The sequence below is a fragment of the Chelon labrosus genome (genome assembly GCF_963514085.1).
Source record: "Chelon labrosus genome assembly, chromosome: 2".
NCBI lineage: Eukaryota > Metazoa > Chordata > Actinopteri > Mugiliformes > Mugilidae > Chelon > Chelon labrosus.
The window spans coordinates 9,599,268-9,624,221 of NC_140338.1; the positions used below are offsets into that span (position 1 = coordinate 9,599,268).

Consider the following 24,954-nt stretch of genomic DNA (forward strand, 5'->3'; position numbering starts at 1 on the left):
TTCTCGTGCTGGTTGTTGTCGTCACCATCATCTTTGCATCCTCAAAGCTGCTGGAAGGTTTAACTCTGTGGAGTTTGTTAAGGACACAAAGTGTAGTTACATTTTAGGATGTTCTCAGATTGTTTTAATATGCAGAGAGGACTGTGAGAAAGCAGCAGCCTGTGTAGATGCAACGCCTCCATTTAATAATGTAGTACTGACACGTCCCCACTAGGTGGTGGTAGATTATAATCTCAGATCATCAGGTCACATCCTCTGTGAGTTTAATCCCTCGTGGTTATAACATATACACTTTGTGGGTTCTTTACTAGATGATCCTAAAGAGGTAGCAGCAGTAGAGTTCCTGTGTTTGAGTTTGAGAACTTCAGGGACAATAGGGAATAAAAATGAATTAAAGATACAACAGGGTATCAATCTGGTCGCTGTACAGTGTCATAGTTTAGGAAAAAATATAGATGTTTGGATAATTTGAGATATTTTGTTTAGAGTTAAATAAGCAAGTACAGTGCAGGGATTGTCTTTCTGACTTTTTAATATGTACATGAATACATCATATTTAGTTCAGTTCATCTTTTCACTATTTATGTTTGTAAAACAGAAGTTAACACAAATAAAAGCTGAAGATTTGAATGAGTCTCTGTGTTTCTGTCAAGACTGTGATCACATCATTCTCCAAACCCATTTCCCGTCATTGAAAAGTTGAACTACAGAGCTTTGTGCAAGCTCTCACATCCCTCCTGGTGTTTTTCCTGTTTGTACCATTCAAACCTGGGATTACAATAAAGCTATATATTTGAAATGAAAATAGTTTTTGGTGTGGGCGTATGTGCCCTTTGATTTAGGACCACATATCTACCACTTTGGAGGTGCAAAATGAAAAAATTATTAAAACAAACTGAACAAAAATATTAAATCTAAATATTAAATATTAAAAGATATGGAGGGCTTCCTCTGGGAGATGGAGTGGGAAGGGAGCTGGAATAAATTGACTAAATTGAAGAAGCAGGAAAGAGATCAGGAAGGTCTGCTTCTGGAACAAGCACTCCTCCATGAACTAGGCCAAAACTTGTGTGTGGACGGCAGTGGTTTAAAGTCACATTTACTGCTATTTAATTTTAGGTACTTTACTTGAAATGCTACCATTTGTGCAGCTTTACTCAGAAAAATGATAGAAAAATACTACTGATTGTATCATCAGTTGTGTTCTATGCTCACCTTACCTTCAACTTTAGACTAGAAACACATAGATAGAAATGTATAACAATGACAATTAAATGTATAACCTTCAGATATAGAGTGTTGCTTAAAGATTTTTGTGAGTTTTTAGACCTGAAAGTTGATCTTCACAACACGTTTGTCAAAGTGCATGATGGCACATAGAAAGGAGCTTTCTGAAGACTTTACAAAAAATGGTTGTTGTTGATGATCATCCAGCTGGAAAAAGGTCACAAAACCATCTCTAAAGAGTTTAAAATCAAGAAATCAGCAGTCAGACATATTGTGAACAAATGGAGGAGATTTAATACGACTGTTACCCTCCACAGGAGAGGTTGACTGACACAGATCACAACAAAAGCAATTCACATTGGCTGATGTTAATGTTCATGAATCCACCATCATGATGAGAGACACAGTGAGGAGAATGAAAATAGATAGATAGATAGACGACTTTATTGATCCCTTTGGGAGGTTCCCGCAGGGAAATTGACATCTCCATCGCAACCAGCACTTTCAGACATACATGTAGGAGACAGTATAAAAAGCCCAGAATACCAATACACCCAGTGAAGAATAATAAAAATAGTAATACAAAATGAGGGAGATGAGGGTGAGAGGGGAGGTAGTATAGTTGTAATGATTATCTGCGCTGTAAAACTGAGCAATACGCGCTAGTGGTGACCCATCAAGTTGCACACATATGTTAGTAGCATTGCAGCAAAATAAATTCCACACACCTCAGTTTGGCTAGTTCACCATGTTTATGAGTTGATGTCGAGTTTCCTTGTAGGTTGTTAGCTTATTGACCTGTGTTGATGTTTTTTTGACACTTGAATCATAACTCCATAACCTCCAAGTTAGCATCAGCATGATGAATTCGATAGTAGAATACAAAGCTTTCCTAGAAAACTCTTTTTCCTCATGTGTACAATTTCCTCCTGCATTCATGCCTTCATGTAAATTTAATCTTCAACGGGTACAGGAATGTGTCCTGTCTGTAAAAGGAAAATGTCATTCAGGTTGTATTGTCCGGTTCGGTTCTGTTCATTATATTGGATGCATCCCGTCATCAAGGTAATCAGGACAACAGCTGCTATTATCAGCGCTATAATGTATGGGCTGATGTTGGCTGTAGCTGTGGGTGAGAGGTACGGTTAAAGAACAGAGGACATTAAATGTCAGATTAATACAAAATGAAACAGTCGCAATGAACTTCCTTCCCGGTTTTACATGAATTATTATTTATTCTTAACTGCTGTAACAATACTGGAAGCAACACTGTGGTTGCTCAGTTTTCAGTAACAATTATAAACTTCGATAAATTAAAACACTCACCTTGGACGTCCACGTTAAAATTCACAGTGACAGTCTCCACTTCGTTGCTGACGGTACAAACATAATTCCCTCCTTGATCAGAGCCCACAGACTGGATGATGAGAACACTGTCGTTGAAGGAGGAGTTATCTCTTTCTGCTGGGAGCTTCCAGGAGTATGAGGGTCTGGGGTTTCCTTCAGTCGAGCAGTTTAGACGTAGAGGGTCTCCTGCTGTGATTCTGATGGTTTCATTTGCTGACACAAGTGGCTTAGGTCCATCTGTGTGTTGATTGAGAGAGGAAGAAATAGAACAAGTTATTTCAACACATTATCCACTGACACACACACACATTGGAACATTATAGTAGAAAGTACCTCATTACTGTCATCACAGTGATGTTTCTAACTCTGTACTCAGTAAAGCAGCACGTCAACACTATGCATGTTACCAGCTTTAATGCCAGCTACTTCAGAAATGTTGACTCAGACCATCGCTGACATTCTCTCACTGACTAAGGAGTGAAAGTCCATTTATAAGTTTTATTGTGGTACGTAAATGTAAATGCTTCACAATATTCAACCCTTTGGTAAAAATGAATTGGGGGACCCTGATATACTGTATGTAGAGTGACTTTAAGAGGGTTCAGAGTCCCAGTGAATAAAAGTCAAAAGTCCTCCAGAGGGACAGTGACCATAACTTGTGCTGGAGAATGTCCTTCAGTTTGTTGATTATCAGTTAGTATAAACTCTATAGCTCTATAAACAGCTGCCTTCTGCAACAGAAAGTGATTCTGGTCAGAACTATGAGAGAAAACCAAAACAGTAAAGTCTTGGACCTGCAAACCAAATAATAAATCTCTGTAAAGCTGAGGGGAAGTGGACAGTTAGGAGATATATGTATGTGTGTTTGTCACTATAAGGTCCCTGGTTAGGAACAGCTTCAATGAATGAATGAAAGGACTTCATCCATCAAAGCAAGTGGAGTGAAATGATTAACAAAGGTGTTAAATTAGATTTTTTTCTTGTCAGACTCACAGTAGACTGTAGCAGTGATGTTTTCTGACTTCACCACTGGAGGGGGTCGTGGTCCTTCAGCTCCTAGTTCTAGTTTGGCTTCACACCAGTACTGCACTCCATCATCTTCTTTACTAGCGTTGATGTTCAGAGTGAAGGTCTCAGTCACTGGTTTATAGTGTTCACTACTTATAGACTGGAGTTGATCCAGTGCTGTCTCTCCTCTGTAGAAGGTCACAACAAGGTGTTTAACAGGAGCTACGTTCTTCACGGTACACTGCAGCTGGTACTGATGACCCTCAATCATCGGCCCAGTGTGATCTACAAAGCTGATGGACACATGTTCTGGAGGCTCTGAGGAGACAAGGACGAAGACAAAGATGTAGAGAGACACACAAAGCAAACTAGAGACTATAAATCCCTGTAACTACTGTGAATCTGAACTAAAGAAGAGAATAAATTCTGATCATAAATGATAAAACCATCAATGTTAAAAGTGTTTTGGTCAAGTTTACTTACGGTAGACAGTTACAGGTAGGTCAGTACAACACTGTTTATCACCACGAGTGTTGTAATAGCACGTGATAGTTGAGTTCCATTCAGTCACTCTGTCAACGGTCCACACAAATGTAGTTCCATTTTCTGTTACCACTCCCTGGGATTTTTCCAAACCAGATACGATGTCCTGGCAGGAATTATTACAAGGAACACATGTAGCAGAGGTTGGGTCTCCATACTTCACTACCAGACTGGATGGAGTGAATACAGGTTTATCTGCACAGTTGTAATCTGTAAGATAAACAATAACTGCTCTGAAACATCTTCACACACAATGTCCGTCATGAATGAAACCAAACACTAAAGTACTATATGTAACTGTCTGTGGGACAGATTCATTACTTAAATAAATTCACATTTCATAAAAATACAAACAGGTTTGAGTCCATGAAATATTTTTAAAAGATTGATAAATAGGAATATAAGTACAAGACAATAAATAAGTGACGTAAAAATGGTTATATTATAATTAACTTGTGTAACAGCACCATACTAAATGATTCCAGTTGTGTTTAAAAAGAAACCTTCACGTGAGGACGTTTTATTTTGAAATTATATGGTCACATGACCTTGAGTTTGAACTGTGGGATTGTGGGTCAGAACAGAGCCCGTCTCAGAAGCCGGAAGTTCACTGAGAGTGGAACTTCTCCCCTTACTAGACATTCTCTGGTCAGAAGCGGGACCAGAGACATGGAGGTAGGGAGTCATGGTGCATGGTCGTAACTATTTACACTGTGTTCAAGAGGCGCACACTCTAATTGTGCTTTTGTTCCATTTGTGTATATTTTTCAGTGGTTTACAATATAATTTGAGCACTCAGTATATAAGTGTTTATTAATTTATGTTGTGTTAGCATTAGCCTCATACTACGGAAGCGTATTGCTGCCACACTGTAGGAAAAAAAAGGCTCAATATTATGTAATTACATGAAAGTTTCTTGTTATAACATGATATTTTTCACGTTTTAACATGATAAGTATCACGTTATTACATGAAATTATCATGTTATTTCATGATAATGATATTTTCACGTTATAACGTGAAAATATATCTTGAAATAACATGATATTTTCACGTTATAACGTGAAAATATCATTATCATGAAATAACGTGATAATTTCATGTAATAACGTGATAATATTTTATCTTGAAATAACATGATATTTTCACGTTATAACATGAAAATATCATTATCATGAAATAACGTGATAATTTCATGTAATAACGTGATAATTTCATGAAATAACGTGATACTTATCTTGTTAAAACGTGAAAAATATCATGTTATAACAAGAAACTTTCATGTAATTACATAATATTGAGCCTTTTTTTTTTTCTACAGTGTGGCAGCAATACTCTTCCGTATCATACAGATTCTATGCTTTGACTTTATACTCGTCACAGTGTCTTACGATTTGTTACGTCGGTGGAGGAGAAGAAATAAATATGAAATCAAGACGTCAGTACGAAGCGTGGCCTTTTTTGTTGGACGAGTGTAGCTGCACTATATATACTGTAATGTTAACTGTTGATGAAACGTATTCATATTTTTTTAAGCAGAATAATAATTTTCATAAAACAAAAAATAAACTTTAATAATGTGCATGCACACTCCTTCAGCAAAATATGTTTTGATTATGCAGTCTGTCATTTTGATCCCTCTCATATATTCGGTTATTGCTAATTAACCACAGAAATCAATCCAGAAATTTAAAAAGCAGTTTAAGATACCTCTGGAGCTTTTCAGCAAAGCATTGAAACCATATTTGGATTGTCATAAGCTTCCGTGAGATAATGTGATCTAGGAGGTTTGGCTAGTTCACCATGTTTATGAATTGATGTCTAGTTTCCTTGAAGGCTGTTAGATTATTGACCCGTGTTGGTGTTAAGCCCTGGTCACATAAAAAGTGATTTGACACTTGAACCATGACTCCTGATCTCCAAGTTAGCTATCAGCATGGTGACATTGATAGTAGAATACAAAGCTTTCCTAGAAAAATGTTTATTCTCAACAGCTATTATTATCCCTGATATACTGTATGAGGGTAAGTTGGCTGCAGAGGTGGGTAAGAGGTACAGTTAAAGAAAAAAATAAAAGAGAACATTAAATGTCAAATTAATACAAAATTAAACAGTCACAATGAACTTCCTTCCTGGTTTTACATGAATTATTATTAATTCTCAACTGCTGTAGCACTACTGGAAGCAACATTGTGATTGCTTATTGTTCAGTAACAATTATAAACTTCGATAACTGGAAATAAAAACACTCACCTTGGACAATCACGTAATAATTCACAGTGACTGTCTCCACTATGTTGCTGACGGTACAAACATAATTCCCTCCTTGATCAGATCTCACAGACTGGATGGTGAGAACACTGCCGTTGAAGGGGGAGTTATCTCTTCCTGCTGGGAGCATCCAGGAGTATGAGGGTGTGGGGTTTCCTTCAGTCAAGCAGTTCAGACGTAGAGTGTCTCCTTCTGTGATTGTGATGTTTTCATTTGCTGACACAAGTAGCTTAGGTCCATCTGTGTGTTGATTGAGAGAGGAAGAAATAGAACAAGTTATTTCAACACCTTATCCACTGACACACACACACACATTGGAACATTATAGTAGAAAGTACCTCATTACTGTCATCACAGTGATGTTTCTAACTCTGTACTCAGTAAATAAGCATAGTCAACACTATGCATGTAACCAGTTTAAATGCCAGCTACTTCAGAAATGTTGACTCAGACCATCGCTGTCATTCTCTCACTGACTAAGGAGTGAAAGTCCATTTGTAAGTTTTATTGTGGTATGTAAATGTAAATACTTCACAATATTCAACCCTTTGGTAAAATGAATTGGGGGACCCTGATATACTGTATGTAGAGTGACTTTAAGAGGGTTCAGAGTCCCAGTGAATGGAAGTCATTGAGATGAAAACAGTTCAGTGTAGATGTTCTGTTCACTGTCATCTGTTAGAAATAATCTTAAACAATAATCATCTTGCTAGCTCAATTAACTGATCCTGAACCATCCTTAGCCAGAAAAGTTAAAGCTTGATCACTAAGGTGTCCTCCAGAGGGAAAGTGACTATAAGCCGTGCTGGAGAATGTCCTTCAGTTTGTTGATGATCAGTTAGTATAAACTCTATAGCTCTATAAACAGCTGCCTTCTGCAACAGAAAGTGATTCTGGTCAGAACTATGAGAGAAAACCAAAACAGTAAAGTCTTGGACCTGCAAACCAAATAATAAACCTCTGTAAAGCTGAGGGGAAGTGGACAGTTAGGAAATATATGTATGTGTGTTTGTCACTATAAGGTCCCAGGTTAGGAACAGCTTCAATGAATGAATGAAAGGACTTCATCCATCAAAGCAAGTGGAGTGAAATGATTAACAAAGGTGTTAAAGTAGTTTTTTCTTGTCAGACTCACAGTAGACTGTAACAGTGATGATTTCTGACTTCACCACTGGAGGGGGTTGTGGTCCTTCAGGTCCCAGTTCTAGTTTGGCTTCACACCAGTACTGAGCTCCATCATGTTCTTTAATAGCAGTGATGTTCAGAGTGAAGGTCTCAGTCACTGGTTTATAGTGTTCACTACTTATAGACTGGAGTTGATCCAGTGCTGTCTCTCCTCTGTAGAAGGTCACAACAAGGTATTTAACAGGAGCTACGTTCTTCACGGTACACTGCAGCTGGTACTGATGACCCTCAATCATCGGCCCAGTGTGATCTACAAAGCTGATGGACACATGTTCTGGAGGCTCTGAGGAGACAAGGACGAAGACAAAGATGTAGAGACACACAAAGCAAACAAGAGACTATAAATCCCTGTAACTACTGTGAATCTGAAAAGAAGAGAATAAATTCTGATCATAAATGATAAAACCATCAATGTTAAAAGTGTTTTGGTCAAGTTTACTTACGGTAGACAGTTACATTCAGGTTGGTACAACATTGTTTAGCATCATGAGTGGTGTAATAACACTTGATAGTTGTGTTCCATTCAGTCACTCTGTCAACGGTCCACACGAATGTAGTTCCATTTTGTGTTATCACTCCCTGAGATTTTTCCAAACCAGATACGATGTCTTGGCAGGAATTATGACAAGGAACACATGTAGCAGAGGTTGGGTCTCCATACTTCACTACCAGACTGGATGGAGTGAATACAGGTTTATCTGCACAGTTGTAATCTGTAAGATAAACAATAACTGCTGTGAAACATCTTCACACACAATGTCCTTCATGAAACAAACCAAACATTAAAGTACTATATATACACTGTAATGTAACTGTTAATGAAATGTATTCATATTTTTAAGCAGAATAATAATTTTCATAAAACAAAAAAATAATAATTTAATTCTGTGCTCACAAACTCTCGTTATATATTTTATTATTGCTAATTAACCACAGAAATCAATAAAGTTATAGAGCATGTAGTTTAAGATATCTCTGGACCTTTTCAGCAAAGCATTCAAACCACCATGGATTGTCATAAGCTTCTATGATTTAATGTGACCTCGGAGGTTTGGCTAGTTCACCATGTTTATGAGTTGATGTCTAGTTTCCTTGTAGGCTGTTAGCTTATTGGCCTGTGTTGGTGTTAAGCCCTGGTCACATACAAAGCGATTCCACACTTGAACCATAACTCCATAACCTCCAAGTCAGCTATCAGCATGGTGAGATTGATAGTAAAATACAAAGCTTTCCTAGAAACCAGTTTTTCCTCAACAGCTGCTATTACCCCCGCTATAATGTCTGGCATGATGTTGGCTGCAGAGGTGGGTAAGAGGTATGGTTAAAGAGAACATTAAACATCAGAATAATACAAAATGAAACAGTCACAATGAACTTCCTTCCTGATTTTACATGAATTATTATTTATTCTCAACTGCTGTATCAATACTGGAAGCAACATTGTGGTTGCTCAGTTTTCAGTAGAAATTAAAACACCTTGGACGATCACGTAATAATTCACAGTGACAGTCTTCACTTCGTTGCTGGCGTTACAAACATAATTCCCTCCTTGATCAGAGCCCACAGACTGGATGGTGAAAACGCTGCTGTTGAAGGAGGAGTCATCTCTTTCTGCTGGGAGCTTCCAGGAGTATGAGGGTCTGGGGTTTCCTTCAGTAGAGCAGTTCAGACGTAGAGTGTCTCCTACTGTGATTGTGATGTTTTCATTTGCTGACACAAGTAGCATAGGTCCATCTGTGTGTTGATTGAGAGAGGAAGAAATAGAACAAGTTATTTCAACACATTATCCACTGACACACACACATTGGAAAATTATAGTAGAAAGTACCTCATTACTGTCATCACAGTGATGTTTCTAACTCTGTACTCAGTAAAACAGCACGTCAACACTATGCATGTTACCAGTTTTAATGCCAGCTACTTCAGAAATGTTGCCTCAGACATTTCTCAAAGACTCAAAGTCATTGAGATAAAAACAGTTAAGTGTAAAATGGTTTAGATGTGTTGTTCACTGTCATCGCTTAGAAATAAATTTAAACAACAATCATGTTGCTAGCTCAATTAACTGATCTTGAACCATCATTAGCCAGAAAAGTTAAAGCTTGCTCACTAAGGCGTCCTCCAGAGGGAAAGTGACCATAACCTGTGCTGGAGAATGTCCTTCAGTTTTTTGATGATCAGTTAGTATAAACTCTGTAGCTCTATAAACAACTGCCTTCTGCAACAGAAAGTGATTCTGGTCAGAACTATGAGAGAAAATCAAAACAGTAAAGTCTTGGACCTGCAAACCAAATAATAAATCTCTGTAAAGCTGAGGGGAAGTGGACAGTTTGGAAATATATGTGTGTTTGTCACTATAAGGTCCCAGGTTAGGAACAGCTTCAATGAATGAATGAAAGTACCTCATACATCAAAGCAAGTGGAGTGAAATGATTAACAAAGGTGTTAAAGTAGTTTTTTCTTGTCAGACTCACAGTAGACTGTAGCAGTGATGTTTTCTGACTTCACCACTGGAGGGGGTTGTGGTCCTTCAGGTCCGAGATCTAGTTTGGCTTCACACCAGTACTGAGCTCCACCATGTTCTTTACTAGCAGTGATGTTCAGAGTGAAGGCCTCAGTCACTGGTTTATAGCGTTCACTACTTATAGACTGGGGTTGATCCAGTGCTGTCTCTCCTCTGTGGAAGGTCACAACAAGGTGTTTAACAGGAGCTACGTTCTTCACGGTACACTGCAGCTGGTACTGATGACCCTCAATCATCGGCCCAGTGTGACCTACAAAGCTGATGGACAAATGTTCTGGAGGCTCTGAGGAGACAAGGACAAAGACAAAGATCAAAGATGAAGAATCAAGAATCCTTTATTGTCATTATGTGAGAACATAATGAAATTTTGTGTGGTAGCTCCTGGCTTAAATAGTGCAATATAAAAAAAGACAATAGAATAGGCAAAAAAAAAATAACTATAAGAATAAGATAAAACGTAAAAATACAGCTGTACAAATATATACATAGGAATGAATAGTTAAGAATAATAAGAATAAGAAAAACCTTTATTAGTCCCTCAATGGGGAAATTGCAGTTTACAAGAGCGTACAGAAAATGCAGAATAAAAATAACAAGAGCAAAAAGAGTAGCTATAAAAGATAAATAATGAAATAGAATCGGATAGAAATATTGCACAGATTGAACTGTAACATTGCACGGTTTGAACTGTCACATTGAGGCACAGGATGTTTTCGATGGTTGCTCTGTAGAAGTTCATGAGCAGCTGTGAAGAGAGTCCACTCCACTTCAGCTTCCTGAGAAAGAAGAGCCGTTGTTGAGCTAAGCCTTCTTCACCAGGTGTGAAGTGTTCACGGTCCAGGAGAGGTCGGAGGAAATGTGGATGCCCAGGAACTTGATGCTGTCCACACGCTCCACTGCCTCCCCATGTAAGCAGAGGGGAGCTTGTTCAGTCTTTCTGGTCCTCCTGTAGTCCACTATGACCTCCTTGGTCTTGCTGATGATCAGGATAAGATTATTCCTGGGGCACCACTGAGTCAAATTCTGGAACTCTCCTCTGTAGTGGGTCTCATCGTTGTTGGATATGAGACCCACCACGGGGGTGTCGTCCGCAAACTTCACAACTATATTTGTGGGGTGGGTGGCAGAGCAGTCGTGAGTGAAGAGGGTGAAGAGGGCAAGGCTGAGCACACAACCTTGTGGCGTGCCTGTGTTGATGATCAATGAGGCTGATGTGGACTCCCCTGTCGTCACCACCTGGGGTCTGATGGTGAGGAAATCCCTGATCCAGGAGCAGAGCGATGCTGACAAACCCAGATTGTGGAGCTTCAGGGCCAACACATCTGGGAGAACAGTGCTGAAGGCTGAAATGAAATCCACAAATGGTGAGTCAGGGCCGTGTGAAGTGCTAACAAGGCAGCGTCCTCCGTAGAACGGTTCTCCCTGTAGGCGAAATGTAGGCTGTCCAGGCCAACAGGGATGGCGTCCTTGACGTGCTTTAGGAGGATCCTCTCGAAGCACTTCATGATGATTGAGGTCAGAGCGACAGGATGGTAATCACTGAGGCAGGGGATGGTGTTTTTTTTGGGCACAGGCCATAATGATGGAGGACTTCAGGCAGACAGGGACCATGGAAAGCTGCATGGACATATGCATGGAGCTGCAAGATGTAGAGAGACACACCAAGCAAACTAGAGACTATAAATCCCTGTAACTACTGTGAATCTGAACTAAAGGAGAGAATACATTCTGATTATAAATGATAAAACCATCAATGTTAAAAGTGTTTTGGTCAAGTTTACTTACGGTAGACAGTTACAGGCAGGTTGGTACAACACTGTTTATCACCAGTATAGTAACACGTGATAGTTGAGTCCCATTCAGTCACTCTGTCAACGGTCCACACCAACGTAGTTCCATTTTCTGTTACCACTCCCTGGGATTTTTCCAAACCAGATACGATGTCCTGGCAGGAATTATGACAAGGAACACATGTAGCAGAGGTTGGGTCTCCATACTTCACTACCAGACTGGATGGAGTGAACACAGGTTTATCTGCACAGTTGTAATCTGTAAGATAAACAATAACTGCTGTGAAACATCTTCACACACAAACATCAAAAGTACTATATATAATTCATTCATTCATTCGTCTTCTGTAACCGTTTATTCCTGTGAAGGGTGGCGGGGTCTGCTGGAGCCTATCCCAGCTGTCATCGGGCGAGAGGCAGGGTACACCCTGGGCAGGCCGCCAGTCTATCGCAGGGCTTACTATATATATACGTTTTGATTATGCAGTCTGTCATTTTGATCTCTCTCTCTTTATATATTCTGTTATTTCTAATTAACCACAGAAATCAATAAATAAAGTTATAGAGCATGTAGTTTAAGGCATCTCTGGACTTTTTCAACAAAGCATTCAAACCATATTTGTGTCGTCATTATGGTTTGTTAATATCTTATATATTATCTTACATATATACAGTCCATGGATGACAGTGTACACCACAGGTGGATCACAATAAAAGAAAAATTAAACTGGTCTTTGTGGGTAAACAAACATATTTAAATATTTCTACTAATATTTAAATAAACAAAACTTACCACAGCCGGACACATAGAGGTCACGCTGAAAGGTCATCAAAGAAACAACCAAGACTATGGAAGAGAACAACATTATGTCCTGTTAGTTTTGTGGCTAAACAAGCAAACACTCTGTCTGGTGGTGATAATCGCTAGATGGAGAGGGTCTGCAACAACAAGTTGAAGTGATGAAAATAGTAAGAACCACTTCTTTTTAATCACTATAAAAAAGGGGAAGTGGTAGTTGAGGCACTGGTGACATCTTCAAGTCTTCTGTGTGTCAGTCACAGGAAAAACCTGAGAGTGGCTTGTTTTTATGTGTGCAGGTTTGGAGTCTGATAAAACGCCGTACAGTGGAACTAAACCAAAACTCCTTGAACCGTAGCACCACTGACTGTGATATTGCTGACTATACATTATGTGTTGTGCTTCAATTTATTCACTTTCTCTCTCTGTGTCTCATAAAAGCAGAATATAACGTTTTATAATATCACCTTTTCAAGGTATTTATCATGTTCCCTCTATCTTAATTTTATTTAATTCCCTTTCTTGAAGATGGGTGGTTTGTGATTATTTTCTGTGTCAAAATGGCAGGGCCAGGTTCTTGTCCCACTCTGGCTAAAGCTATCTGAGCAGAGGTACCTTCTTAAATACACTTACACTGAACTCAGTAGCCATAGAAATCTTCCATAGATGATGGAGATGATAATCACTCAAACATTAAAAAGTTTGAAGACAGTTTGCATATGCCCTGCATAAAAACACATTTTCAGTTCTGCAAACACAAGGTGTCAGATACTTGCCATGATAACAAAGCAACACTCGCTTTGTGTAGTTATTTTAGAAACTGACAAACTGACAAAAACCAACAAGCGAGCGGCAGCACTTCTGCAAACTGAATCCGCCTGTTAATGAGATCAGAGGAGAATGTGCAGACTCAAACAATTATTTTTGAGCTTCGCGAGGAGAAGATCACGTTGAAAGAAATATGCATCATCAGCATAAAACCATGGAGCCAAAATGCCTTATGTCAACAGTCCCAGTCCCAGTGTAATAGTGTGTAAAATGTATTTTTGGCACACTTTTGGCTCCTTTGAGTCTATCCAAGTACCGATGCAGATCCATTTATGGCCACGGTCTATACAGTCATCTCTAATCCATGTCACAAACATTACTATTAGTTCATTGAACTTCAGAGGAACTGACTACAGATGTGGTTCAACGATTCTTCTTGGAAACACACCACAAATAAATGCTCATCATCATGAAGGACACATTTGCATATGGAGGAAGTATCACATGAGGTGTGTGAAAGACTGATTCATCGTGCTAAAAAAGTTAACCCTAAAGTGAGGCAGTTGCAGGGCCTGCAAGCAAACATAATGGCCCTCTTTCCAGAGAGCCCTTCATCAAGTACGTACCAGAAGAAGTCGTATTTAAACCTCAGCTTTCAAGTCTGTTGAAGATGTAGGATTTGTTATACCTTTTAAATGTCTCGTTAGGGCACCACCTCCTTTTATTGTAGGAAGAACACGGTTTAAGTCAATTTATCAGTCTCGATTAAATATGTGCAGTCAGGCACAATGAGACACTGTAAGATCTGGTTCATCTGGGTTTATTTCTGGTGAGGATGGCAGACAATTGATGCTGGTTTCATCTAAAGAAAAAATAGGTAACATTATAATAAAACTAAATACATAAGGATACAAATACATCATTCTCTTTTAACTATAATCAACATAAAGTGTTATACAAAATCAACTTTAACTAAATGATTATCTTTCACAAGAGAAGTGTACTAACATAAGAACTCACATTTTACTCAGACAAACAATTGCACAACACCTGTGGAAAGGGAACTGATGAAACCCATGAATATACAGGCTCTAATCAAGCTAGACTCCTCCTACTTCCTGCTTCCTTCAGATCCCTCCTCCTACAGGGCCTTCTCTTCACAACAGGGATCTTTCACCTTCATTGCATGGACTCCTAATGACACCAACTCTTGATCTCAAGCAGGTAACAGCAGAAAGATTCAGCCTACTTTTCATAGAGACTTCCCAGCAGAGGACTGTGAAGGCGAAGGGTCAGCGTGTTCCGGTTTGACGATATGATGACGAAAAGGCACCGCCAGGCTGGTTTCACCTGGAACGGTTAACAGGCACACGTTGCGTGGTCTGTAACTCAAACACCCAGTGAGGACGCTTTAGAGCGTTGTAGGTGTACAGCCAAGGCGGTAGATTGCAACTTTACAATGTCTTTGCAGGTGACGGAGGAAAGCGGGTTGTCACGGCTTCTCTGGAACAGCGTCGTTACTATGGTGATATGGTGGCATGATATTTCTGTTTTACTTGTTTGATTGGGTTTTCTTTGTCTACTTTCAGGACTTGAGTGAAAATTTTGAGTCATTTTTATGCACAAATGTAGAAAACTTTAGTGTGGGACTGGATCATGTTTAATCAGACTCACAATCCATGCACATAAATAACAGAAACATCAGGGTTTTTACTGTGACTGACACACACACTAAAGATGTCAGCGGCATCTCACCCACCACTTCCTTCCTTTTACTAAATAAAAAGGTAGTTGTGAGAGCTCAGTAGCCTACTGGTGTGAAGCCAAACTAGAACTGGGACCTGAAGGACCACAACTCCCTCCAGTGGTGAAGTCAGAACAACTCACAGCCACTAACTTGGTTCCAGAGCCACAATGATTCACAGCTTGTACAATAAAACGATAAAAACAATAAAAGTTAAATATAAGTCTTACTATTTTTTGTCTTAGTCTTCACACCAGTTCTCGTGCTGATTGTTGTCATCATCACCATCATCATCATCTTTGCAGCCTCAAAATATGCGGAGAGGACTGTGAGAAAGCAGTAGCCTGTGTAGATGCAATGCCTCCATTTAAATATAGCTGTAAGCAGCAATGAGGGGTCCAAGCAGGTCGTTTCGAATAGAGCTGCAATAGTACTGTGTCAAGAGGAAGCTGGCAATTTCTGTCAATAAGACAACCCACAGTATCTCCAGACATCAGAGTTCAGGTTTAAAAGTCAAACACATCCAGTGATATGAGCCAAAAAGAGACTTTTGCTAATTGCAGCGCCCCCTAGTGGCCGAATGACACCCAATAATTAATCTACTAGTACGATTTGTTTTTTTAAGTGGCCATATATAATATTTATATTGGCTAATACTACTGTATATTAAATAAATGATCATTCATGAACCACACATGTCAAACTCAAGGCCCATAACTGTATCAGGCAAGATAATATTTTATATCTATCAGAACTGACCTGCAGTTATTTTGCGTGCGTCAGGTAGGTACGTCATTCGGCTCCTCCTCACAACTTTATTGACAAACTCGGCAGTCTCATGGCAACCGCTCAGCATATCGGTACGGCAGCGCGGCGCTCTGCTACAAGCATTAGAGCACTAACTGCTAAAATATGTTAACGGTGATCCTGACACAGAGAATAATGCCTGGATTATGCTTCCGCGTAGTGATCACGCAATGGTCACGCAATGGCCACGCAGTTGCTTGGATGCAGTCGTGAGACCGTGATGGTTCTGCGTGGGGTTTACGTGTCGAAATGCAATTCAATGCCACACCGGTAGAGGGCGCTATGATTTTTTGTGACCGACCGACCAAGACTCTTGTGACGTATCTCGCCTCGTATAGTTATTTACCTTCCGACTTTTGTCGTAGTCACAGTGAACGATGTTGTCCATTCTCAAAGACCAACCAAACTGAAGACTTTTTAAAAATGGCGGTGTTTATGAGTGGAAACCGGAAAAGCGGTCTCCAGCGGATGTAGTTAGCGGACCAATCACAGCCAATGCCGCTGCGTTGCTGCTGCGTCGCCTCGACGCGCGTCGAGGATTTTTGGGAGGTGCACGTCTGGCCCTTGCGTAGGACGTACGGGGGTCCGCAAGGACGTAATAGGTCCGTACGCCCCCTCGCGCTGTGTCAACGCGGAAGCATAACTTGGGCTTAACGCTGTACCAGTTAGCAGCGTTGCTACTACGTCTTTGTGTAAGACGTACCAGTTACCAGACAGTTTGCACACAAGGCAAACAGAACACTCACTATAAATGACAGCACCACTGCAGCTAAACACCAGTCTGTTAACATAACATACAGACACACTGAAAGTGTCCGTTAGCCAAATAACAGCAACATGTTTAACACGGTATTAGCATTAGCATGCTAACTTAGCCCCGTGGTTAGCTCAGCTGATTGAGTTTGACACCACTGTCCTAAACAACCAATCAAACCACAGTAGTGTAATAAAATAGGCTATGCCCATGAACTGAAATATTCTGGCAAAACCATTGACCATTATTGTTAGATTTAGTGTTAGTGTGTGTGTGACAGACATGTGTTTTGGACATTTATGGAAATACGGAACAAATCACGTCCAGTATTGTAAGTAAAGTAAGTAAGTAAATTTAATTTATAAAGCACATTTAAACACAGCATAGACTGACCAAAGTGCTGTACAGTGGATAACAAGTATTAAAACAAATAATACAGAAAAACACATTGGACCATTAGTCATAAAAACATAATTAAAAGGAACCACATAGGATAAGCAGGAATACAGGATTAGGGAACAAAGAAGGCCAGAGAGTAAAAGTGAGTTTTTAGCCTGGATTTGAAGGCAGAAATGGAGGGGGCAGATCTAATATCCAGGGGGAGCTGGTTCCACAGACGTGGAGCAGCAACTTCAAAAGCTCTATCACCCCTTAGTTTGAGCCGAGAACGCGGCGCATGGAGAAGCCCTTTACCTGAGGATCTCAGGGACCTTTGCACTGAGTAGGGCTGTACAAGGTCGGTGGTGTAGGTTGGGGCCTGCCCATTTAGTGCCTTAAAAACAAATAATAAAACTTTAAACTGAATCCTAAAAACAACTGGGAGCCAGTGCAAGGAGGCCAAAATGGGGGGTGATGTGTTCACGCCTCCTGGTGCCAGTTAGAAGACGCGCAGCTGCATTTTGGACCAGCTGCAAACATCTAATTGAGGATTGGGGGAGACCAAGGTAGAGGGAGTTGCAATAATCCAGCCGTGATGTAATAAAGGCATGGATGACTTTCTCAAGGTCATTGTGATCAGTATTGGTTCAATACAGGACGCAACATTTAATTGCCAAAGAAGGGACGATTCCATATTTTACGGGACGGATGGCAACCCTACGTGTAATGTTAATTAGTTAGAGGCTAAAGTTAACATTTTACAAAGCTAACAGTGCAGTAAATCTACACAATAAACGTTAGCTGGCTGTAATTTCGTTCAACAGTTCCACCTTATACACACTAAATTAAACAATAATGACTTACTTGGCATTTTACACCAAATGAAGTTCGGAAAAGTTCATTAATCACTTCAACCATCTGCTCCTCGTCCGTTTTTCACAGTAAGGGAGAGACCAGTAATGGCGTCAAAATCGAAACTTAAAAGACGTTAGTGGGTGTGGCCATGGAGTTTACTCAATTGCACTCCAAATTGTTTACACCCAAGTGGCCGAATGACACCAAATTTGGCATGTCCCCTCGGGACGGGGTCTCTAAACATACTTCCAAATTTAGTTTTGATATGTCACACCGTTCCCGAGATATGAGCTTGTATCCCGTTTGCTGCCTTCGCCGCCGATTTTGATTGGCTGTAGCGGCCGAGCGGATATGAAGATCGAAACGGCTACAGGTAACTTTTGTGCGGATCGGTCTGAAGACGGTCTATGCTGATTTTGGTGAGAATCGGAAAAAAATTGCGACCGCTGAAAATTTTGTTTCGCTTTCAACAAAATCCAATGTGGCGGACAATCCAATCGTGCGAAATTAACATCATAGGTATCGTTGATCTCGGCATGATCCAAGGAGTCCAACAGTACCATGTTTTTGAATATCAGGCATACATGTCAAAAGTTATAAGCAAAAACGCAATTTTGCTAATGACATCGCCCCCTAGTGGCCGAATGACACTAAATTGTTATTGCGCACTTGAGTGGGAGCTGGGCTGGAATAAACTGACTAAATTGAGGAAGCAGGAAAGAGATAAGGAAGGTCTGCTTCTGGAACAAGCACTCCTCCATGAACTAGGCCAAAACTTGTGTGTGTAAAGTCACATTTACTGCTGTTTAATTTGAGGTACTTTACTTGAAACGCTACCATTTGTGTAGCTTTACTCAGCAAAATGATAGAAAAATACTACTGACTGTATTATCGACTGTGTTCTATGCTCACCTTACCTTCAACTTTAGACAAGAAACACATAGATACACTTGTATAACAATGACAACTAAATGTATAACCTATGCATAATCCTTTATTTAACATCTTTATGTAACATCTCTATGGTTGGATTCACAATGTTTTCTCACCTGTTCTCCTGTCTTCACATGGTCATTGCACTGAGGATGTTACGAGCAACAAGTGATAAGGGACTGATAGAACTCACATTACCATGGAAACCACATACCAAGATTATCTGTATAAAAGCCATGTGTGTAGGGGAGACAGCCAGAGGAGCTTCTCTCCAGAGAGAAACTGTGATTAGACTCTGATTAAAGAAACCTTTTTGACTTGATCAGAGTCTCTCAAAGTTCTTTTTTCCCCTCACAAAACACTTCATTTTACATAAAAACATGTGATTCATCTATAAAATATAAAATAGACAGAATATAATAGAAAATAAATTAAAGGCCTGTCCACCAAGGTGTTTTCTTTCAGATATACAGTGTCTCTTAAAGGTTGTGTGAGTTTTTAGACCTGAAAGTTGACGAAGAAAACCCAAACAAACAAGAAAAACAGAAATATTATACTTGTGTATGTTTATACAGAAAATAAGCCAATATTACATATCAGAGAGTTGCAAAAGTAAGTTCACTTCCATGATTACAAGTTAATTTCAAGTCCATCTGTTCAGAAGTGTTTCCTGTCAATGTAATGAGACTCTGGTGTCATTCAGTGCTCTGTTTAGTTAAAAAACAAATCAGATCTGTCACAGTCTGATCATCACAACACATGTTTGTCAAAGTGTATGATGGCACAGACAAAGGAGCTTTCTGAAGACTTTACAAAAAGAGTTGGTGTTGATAATACGGCTGGAAAAGTTCACAAAACTATCTCTAAAGAGTTTGAAATCAAGAAATCAACAGTCAGACAGATTGTGAACAAATGGAGATTTAATATTACCCTCCACAGGAGAGGTTGACTGACACAGATCACTACAAAAGCAAGATGACTAATAGTCTGAGAGGTCACAAAGGAACTCAGAGTAACTTCTACAACAACTAAAGGCCTCTCTAAACTAAAGGCTTCCACTTCCAGCTGTTCTTTGACGTGTGCACGCATTTACGGCGCTACTATTTCACCTGGCGACTAGAAATACTATTTTGTCCCATCGGTAGGCTGATAGGTCGCTGATTCAAGCAGGGTAGTCTGCTTTCGCCTCATCCATTCATAGATTACCAATCTCTTTTTTAAACAGTCTACGTTAATAATGTGCGAATTTGATCACTTTTGTGATAAAAGAAGTGTGGCGTGTGAGTGAGCGTGTGACCTTACTGAAATGCGTGTGTCTCATTTGAGAGCCATACAGCACGCCATCCAGCCTCCATTGCATCGGGACCACTGCTCCTCGTCCCAGCCATACAGTCTGTGGTACCAGTCAGCCCAGGTAGCCGGTACCTAATATCATTTGGTGCCAGCCTAGCGCCCACTGGTGGTATGTAGATGTATGGCTAGAGGCACACAGACAAATCTCCACACGCATTTGCAAAAGTAGCAAAAGTCACGTGTAAGAACATATCCAATGGAGAGGCCAGATATTTATTTTATTAATTTAGTTACACACACACGGATTGAAATACACATTTGCACGTTTTGCTACAATAATGCCCCCATAGTTTTTCCTCATGTGTACAGAGGGTCCATCTGCATTTTAATCTTCATCAGGTACAGGAATGTGCTGTGTATTTAAACGGAAAACATCCTTCAGGTTGTATTGTCCACTTCGATAGTGTTGTTTATGTTGGATGTATCCCGTGATCAAGGTAATCAGGACAACAGCTGCTATTACCCCCGCTATAATGTATAGAATGATGTTGTCTGCAGAGGTGGGTGAGAGGTATGGTTAAAGAGAAAAAGAAAAAGAAACGAGAACATTAAATGTAATAATATAAATAATACAAAATGAAATAGTCACAATGAACTTCCTGGTTTTACATGAATTATTATTAATTCTCAACTGCTGTAAAAATACTGGAAGCAACATTGTGGTTGCTCAGTTTTCAGTAACAATTACAACCTTTGATAACTAGAAATGAAAACACTCACTTTGGACGTCCACGTTAAAATTCACAGTGACAGTCTCCACTTCGTTGCTGATGGTACAAACATAATTCCCTCCTTGATCAGAGCCCACAGACTGGATGGTGAGAACGCTGTCGTTGAAGGAGGAGTTATTTCTTTCTGCTGGGAGCTTCCAGGAGTATGAGGGTCTGGGGTTTCCTTCAGTCGAGCAGTTCAGACGTAGAGTGTCTCCTACTGTGAGTCTGATGTTTTCATTTGCTGACACAAGTAGCTGAGGTCCATCTGTGTGTTGATTGAGAGAGGAAGAAATCTAACAAGTTATTTCAGCACATTATCCACTGACACTCACACATTGGAACATTATAGTGGAAAGTACCTCATTACTGTCATCACAGTGATGTTTCTAACTCTGTACTCAGTAAAGCAGCACTTCAACATTATGCATGTTACCAGTTTTAATGCCAGCTACTTCAGAAATGTTGCCTCAGACCATCGCTGTCATTCTCTCACTGACTAAGGAGTGAAAGTCCATTTGTAAGTCTTATTGTGGTATGTAAATGTAAATGCTTCACAATATTCAGCCCTTTGGTAAAATTAATTGGGGGACCCTGATATACTGTATGTAGAGTGACTTTAAGAGGGTTCAGAGTCCCAGTGAATAAAAGACATTGAGATAAAAACTGTTCACTGTCATTGTCATTGTCTTAGACATAAACTTAAACAACGATCATGTTGCTAACTTAACTAATCTTGAACCAACATTAGCCAGAAAAGTTAAAGCTTGATCACTAAGGCGTCCTCCAGAATGAAAGTGACAATAACCTGTGCTGGAGAATGTCGTATTGTTTGTTGATGATCAGTTAGTATAAACTCTATAGCTCTATAGAGGAACAGCTTCAATGAATGAATGAAAGGACTTCATCCATCAAAGCAAGTGGAGTGAAATGATTAACAAAGGTGTATTTTTTTCTTGTCAGACTCACAGTAGACTGTAGCAGTGATGTTTCCTGACTTCACCACTGGAGGTGGTTGTGGTCCTTCAGGTCCCAGCTCTAGTTTGGCTTCACACCAGTACTGAGCTCCATCATGTTCTTTACTAGCAGTGATGTTCAGAGTGAAGGTCTCAGTCACTGGTTTATAGCGTTCACTACTTTTAGACTGGAGTTGATCCAGTGCTGTCTCTCCTCTGTAGAAGGTCACAACAAGGCCTTTAGCAGGAGCTACGTTCTTCACGGTACACTGCAGCTGGTACTGATGACCATCAATCATCGGCCCAGTGTGATCTACAAAGCTGATGGACACATGTTGTGGAGGCTCTGAGGAGACAAGGACGAAGACAAAGATGTAGAGAGACACACAAAGCAAACTAGAGACTATAAATCTCTGTAACTACTGTGAATCTGAACTAAAGAAGAGAATAAATTCTGATCATAAATGATAAAACCATCAATGTTGAAAGTGTTTTGGTCAAGTTTACTTACGGTAGACAGTTACAGGCAGCTCGGTACAACACATTTTATCATCAGTGGTGTAATAGCACGTGATAGTTGAGTCCCATTCAGTCACTCTGTCAACGGTCCACACCAACGTAGTTCCATTTTCTGTTACCACTCCCTGAGATTTTTCCAAATTAGATACAGTGTCCTGGCAGGAATTATGACAAGGAACACATGTAGCAGAGGTTGTGTCTCCATACTTCACTACCAGACTGGATGGAGTGAATACAGGTTTATCTGCACAGTTGAGATCTGTAAGATAAACAATGAAATGTATTCATATTTTTTTAAGCAGAATAATAATTTTCATAAAACAAAAAATAATAATTTCATTCTGTGCATGCACACTCCTTCAACAAAATATTTTTTTGATTATGCAGTCTGTCATTTTAATCTCTCTCTTTATATATTTGATTATTGCTAATTAACCACAGAAATCAATCAATAAAGTCATAGAGCATGTAGTTTAAGGTATCTCTGGACTTTTTCAGCAAAGCATTCAAACCATATTTGGATTGTCATTAGCTTCCATGATGAAATGTGATCTACTTTCTTGGTTTGTTATATTATCTTACATATATACAGTCCATGGATGACAGTGTACACCACATGTGGATTACAATAAAAGAGAAATTAAACTGGTCTTTGTGGTTAAACAAACAATATATTTAAATATTCATTCATTTTCTGTAACCGCTTGTCCTGTGAAGGGTTGCAGGGTCTGCTGGAGCCTATCCCAGCTGTCATCGGTCGAGAGGCGGGGTACATCCTGGACAGGTCTCCAGTCTATCACAGGGCTAACACAGAGAGACAGACAACCATTCACACTCACACCATGGTCAATTTAGAATCACCAATTAACCTAACAAGCATGTCTTTGGACGGTGGAAGGAAGCCAGAGTACCTGGAGAGAACCCACGTAGACACAGGGAGAACATGCAAACTCCACATAGAAAGGCCCCAGACGGCCCATGGATTAGATCCCAGAACCTTCTCGCTGTGAGGCATCAGTGCTAACCACCACGCCACTGTGCCGCCCTATTTAAATACTTCTACTAATAATTAAATAAATCAAACTTACCACAGCTGGACACATGGAGGTCACGCTTAAAGGTCATCAAAGAAACAACCAAGACTATGGAAGAGAACAACATTATGTCCTGTTAGTTTTGTGGGTAAACAAGCAAACAGTCTGTCTGGTGGTGATAAGCGCTGGATGGAGAGGGTCTGAAACAACAAGTTGAAGTGATAAAAATAGTAAGAACCACTCCTTTTATATTTACTATAAAAAGGGGAAGTTGTAGGTGGGGCACTGGTTTCTTCAAGTATTCTGTGTGTCAGTCACAGCAAAAACTTGAAAGTGGCTTGTTTTTATGTGTGCAGGTTTGGAGTCTGATAAAACGCCGTACAGTGGAACTAAACCAAAACTTCGGCACCCTTTAGACTCGTTATATTTCGGCATAAAAATGACTCAAACCACACTGTGCCACCCAATATAATACTTGTGTATTTGTTCATTAAGGAAAATGAGCCAATATTACATATCATTCTAAAGAGTTTAAAATCAACAGTCAGATAGATTGTGAACAAATGGAGGAGATTTAAGACGACTGTTACCCTCCACAGGAGAGGTTGACTGACACAGATCACTAAAAAATAAAGATGCATGATAGACTCAGAGGTCATGAAGGGTAACCAGGGTAACTTCCAAGCAACTAAAGGCCTCTCTCTCTTTGGTTGATGTTTATGAATCCACCGTCAGGATGAGGGACACTCTTGAGCCCTCACAAGTCTGTAGCACCACTGCCTATACGGTATGTGTTGTGCTTAATAATTTATTCACTTTCTTTCTCTTTGTCTCATAAAAGCAGGATGCTGTACTTTGTTTTTAGATTACCTGCTGCAGAATATAAAGTTTTGTGAAGTCACCTTTTGAAGGTATGTATCATGTTTCCTCTATCTTAAATTTATTTCATTCCCTTCCTTGAAGATGGGTGGTTTGTGATTAAAATGGCAGAGCCAGTTTCTTGTCCCACTCTAGCACACATGGTGTTATTTGGATATTAAAGCTGTCTGAGCAGGGGTACCTCCTTAAATATACTTACACTGAACTCAGTAGTCAAAGAAATCTTCCATGGATGATGGAGATGATAATCACTTAAACATTAAAAAGTTTGAAGACAATCTGGATACGCCCTGTATAAACATAGGCTACACTTGTGATTGAGGTCACACTGCAGTAACCATGTATTTACTCTGCACACATTTTCAGTTCTGCAGACAAACAAACAAACTGCAAATATAGTGGGGTTGTTTACCACAATACTAGGCAACACTCACCTGGTGTGGTTATTTGAGAGACTGACTGTCTCTGTTTTCCTGTATTTTCTTCATTGGATTAAAACACAAAACAACATAGTCGCGGTTCATATAGCTCTACAGTTGGTCAGGTAACAGCGAAGGCATAAAAACGTTC

At 39.8% G+C, this 24,954-nt stretch overlaps 2 protein-coding genes across 2 annotated transcripts; both read right to left on the bottom strand.

Annotated features, from left to right (window-relative positions):
* Positions 1-783: 783 nt before the first annotated feature.
* LOC311502889 (vascular cell adhesion protein 1-like) lies at positions 784-8,154 on the bottom strand. Its single transcript, XM_084565321.1, has 7 exons — positions 8,025-8,154; positions 7,532-7,864; positions 6,379-6,636; positions 4,066-4,335; positions 3,568-3,900; positions 2,554-2,811; positions 784-2,353 (listed from the first exon to the last, which is right to left on the bottom strand). The coding sequence occupies exons 2-7, from the start codon at positions 7,815-7,817 to the stop codon at positions 2,181-2,183; spliced, it is 1,578 nt and encodes a 525-aa protein (XP_084421447.1). The 5' UTR covers positions 7,818-7,864; positions 8,025-8,154; the 3' UTR covers positions 784-2,180.
* Positions 8,155-8,707: 553 nt separating this feature from the next.
* LOC311507928 (vascular cell adhesion protein 1-like) lies at positions 8,708-22,299 on the bottom strand (the record flags this gene model as incomplete). Its single annotated transcript, XM_084572471.1, has 7 exons — positions 21,966-22,299; positions 21,007-21,264; positions 12,689-12,742; positions 11,891-12,154; positions 10,056-10,388; positions 9,058-9,315; positions 8,708-8,877 (listed from the first exon to the last, which is right to left on the bottom strand). Exons 1-7 carry the CDS (start codon positions 22,249-22,251, stop codon positions 8,708-8,710), a joined length of 1,623 nt encoding a protein of 540 aa, XP_084428597.1. The 5' UTR covers positions 22,252-22,299.
* Positions 22,300-24,954: the final 2,655 nt, after the last annotated feature.

Excerpts from the sequence above, each read along its gene's own strand:
- LOC311502889 (XM_084565321.1), bottom strand. The coding sequence starts at position 7,817 with ATGATTGAGGGTCATCAGTACCAGCTGCAGTGTACCGTGAAGAACGTA. Across the intron at positions 6,637-7,531 it reads CATCACTGTTACAGTCTACT|ATGGACCTAAGCTACTTGTG; the intron begins GTGAGTCTGACA and ends ATCAACACACAG. Across the intron at positions 2,354-2,553 it reads TTTTAACGTGGACGTCCAAG|CTACAGCCAACATCAGCCCA; the intron begins GTGAGTGTTTTA and ends TCTCACCCACAG.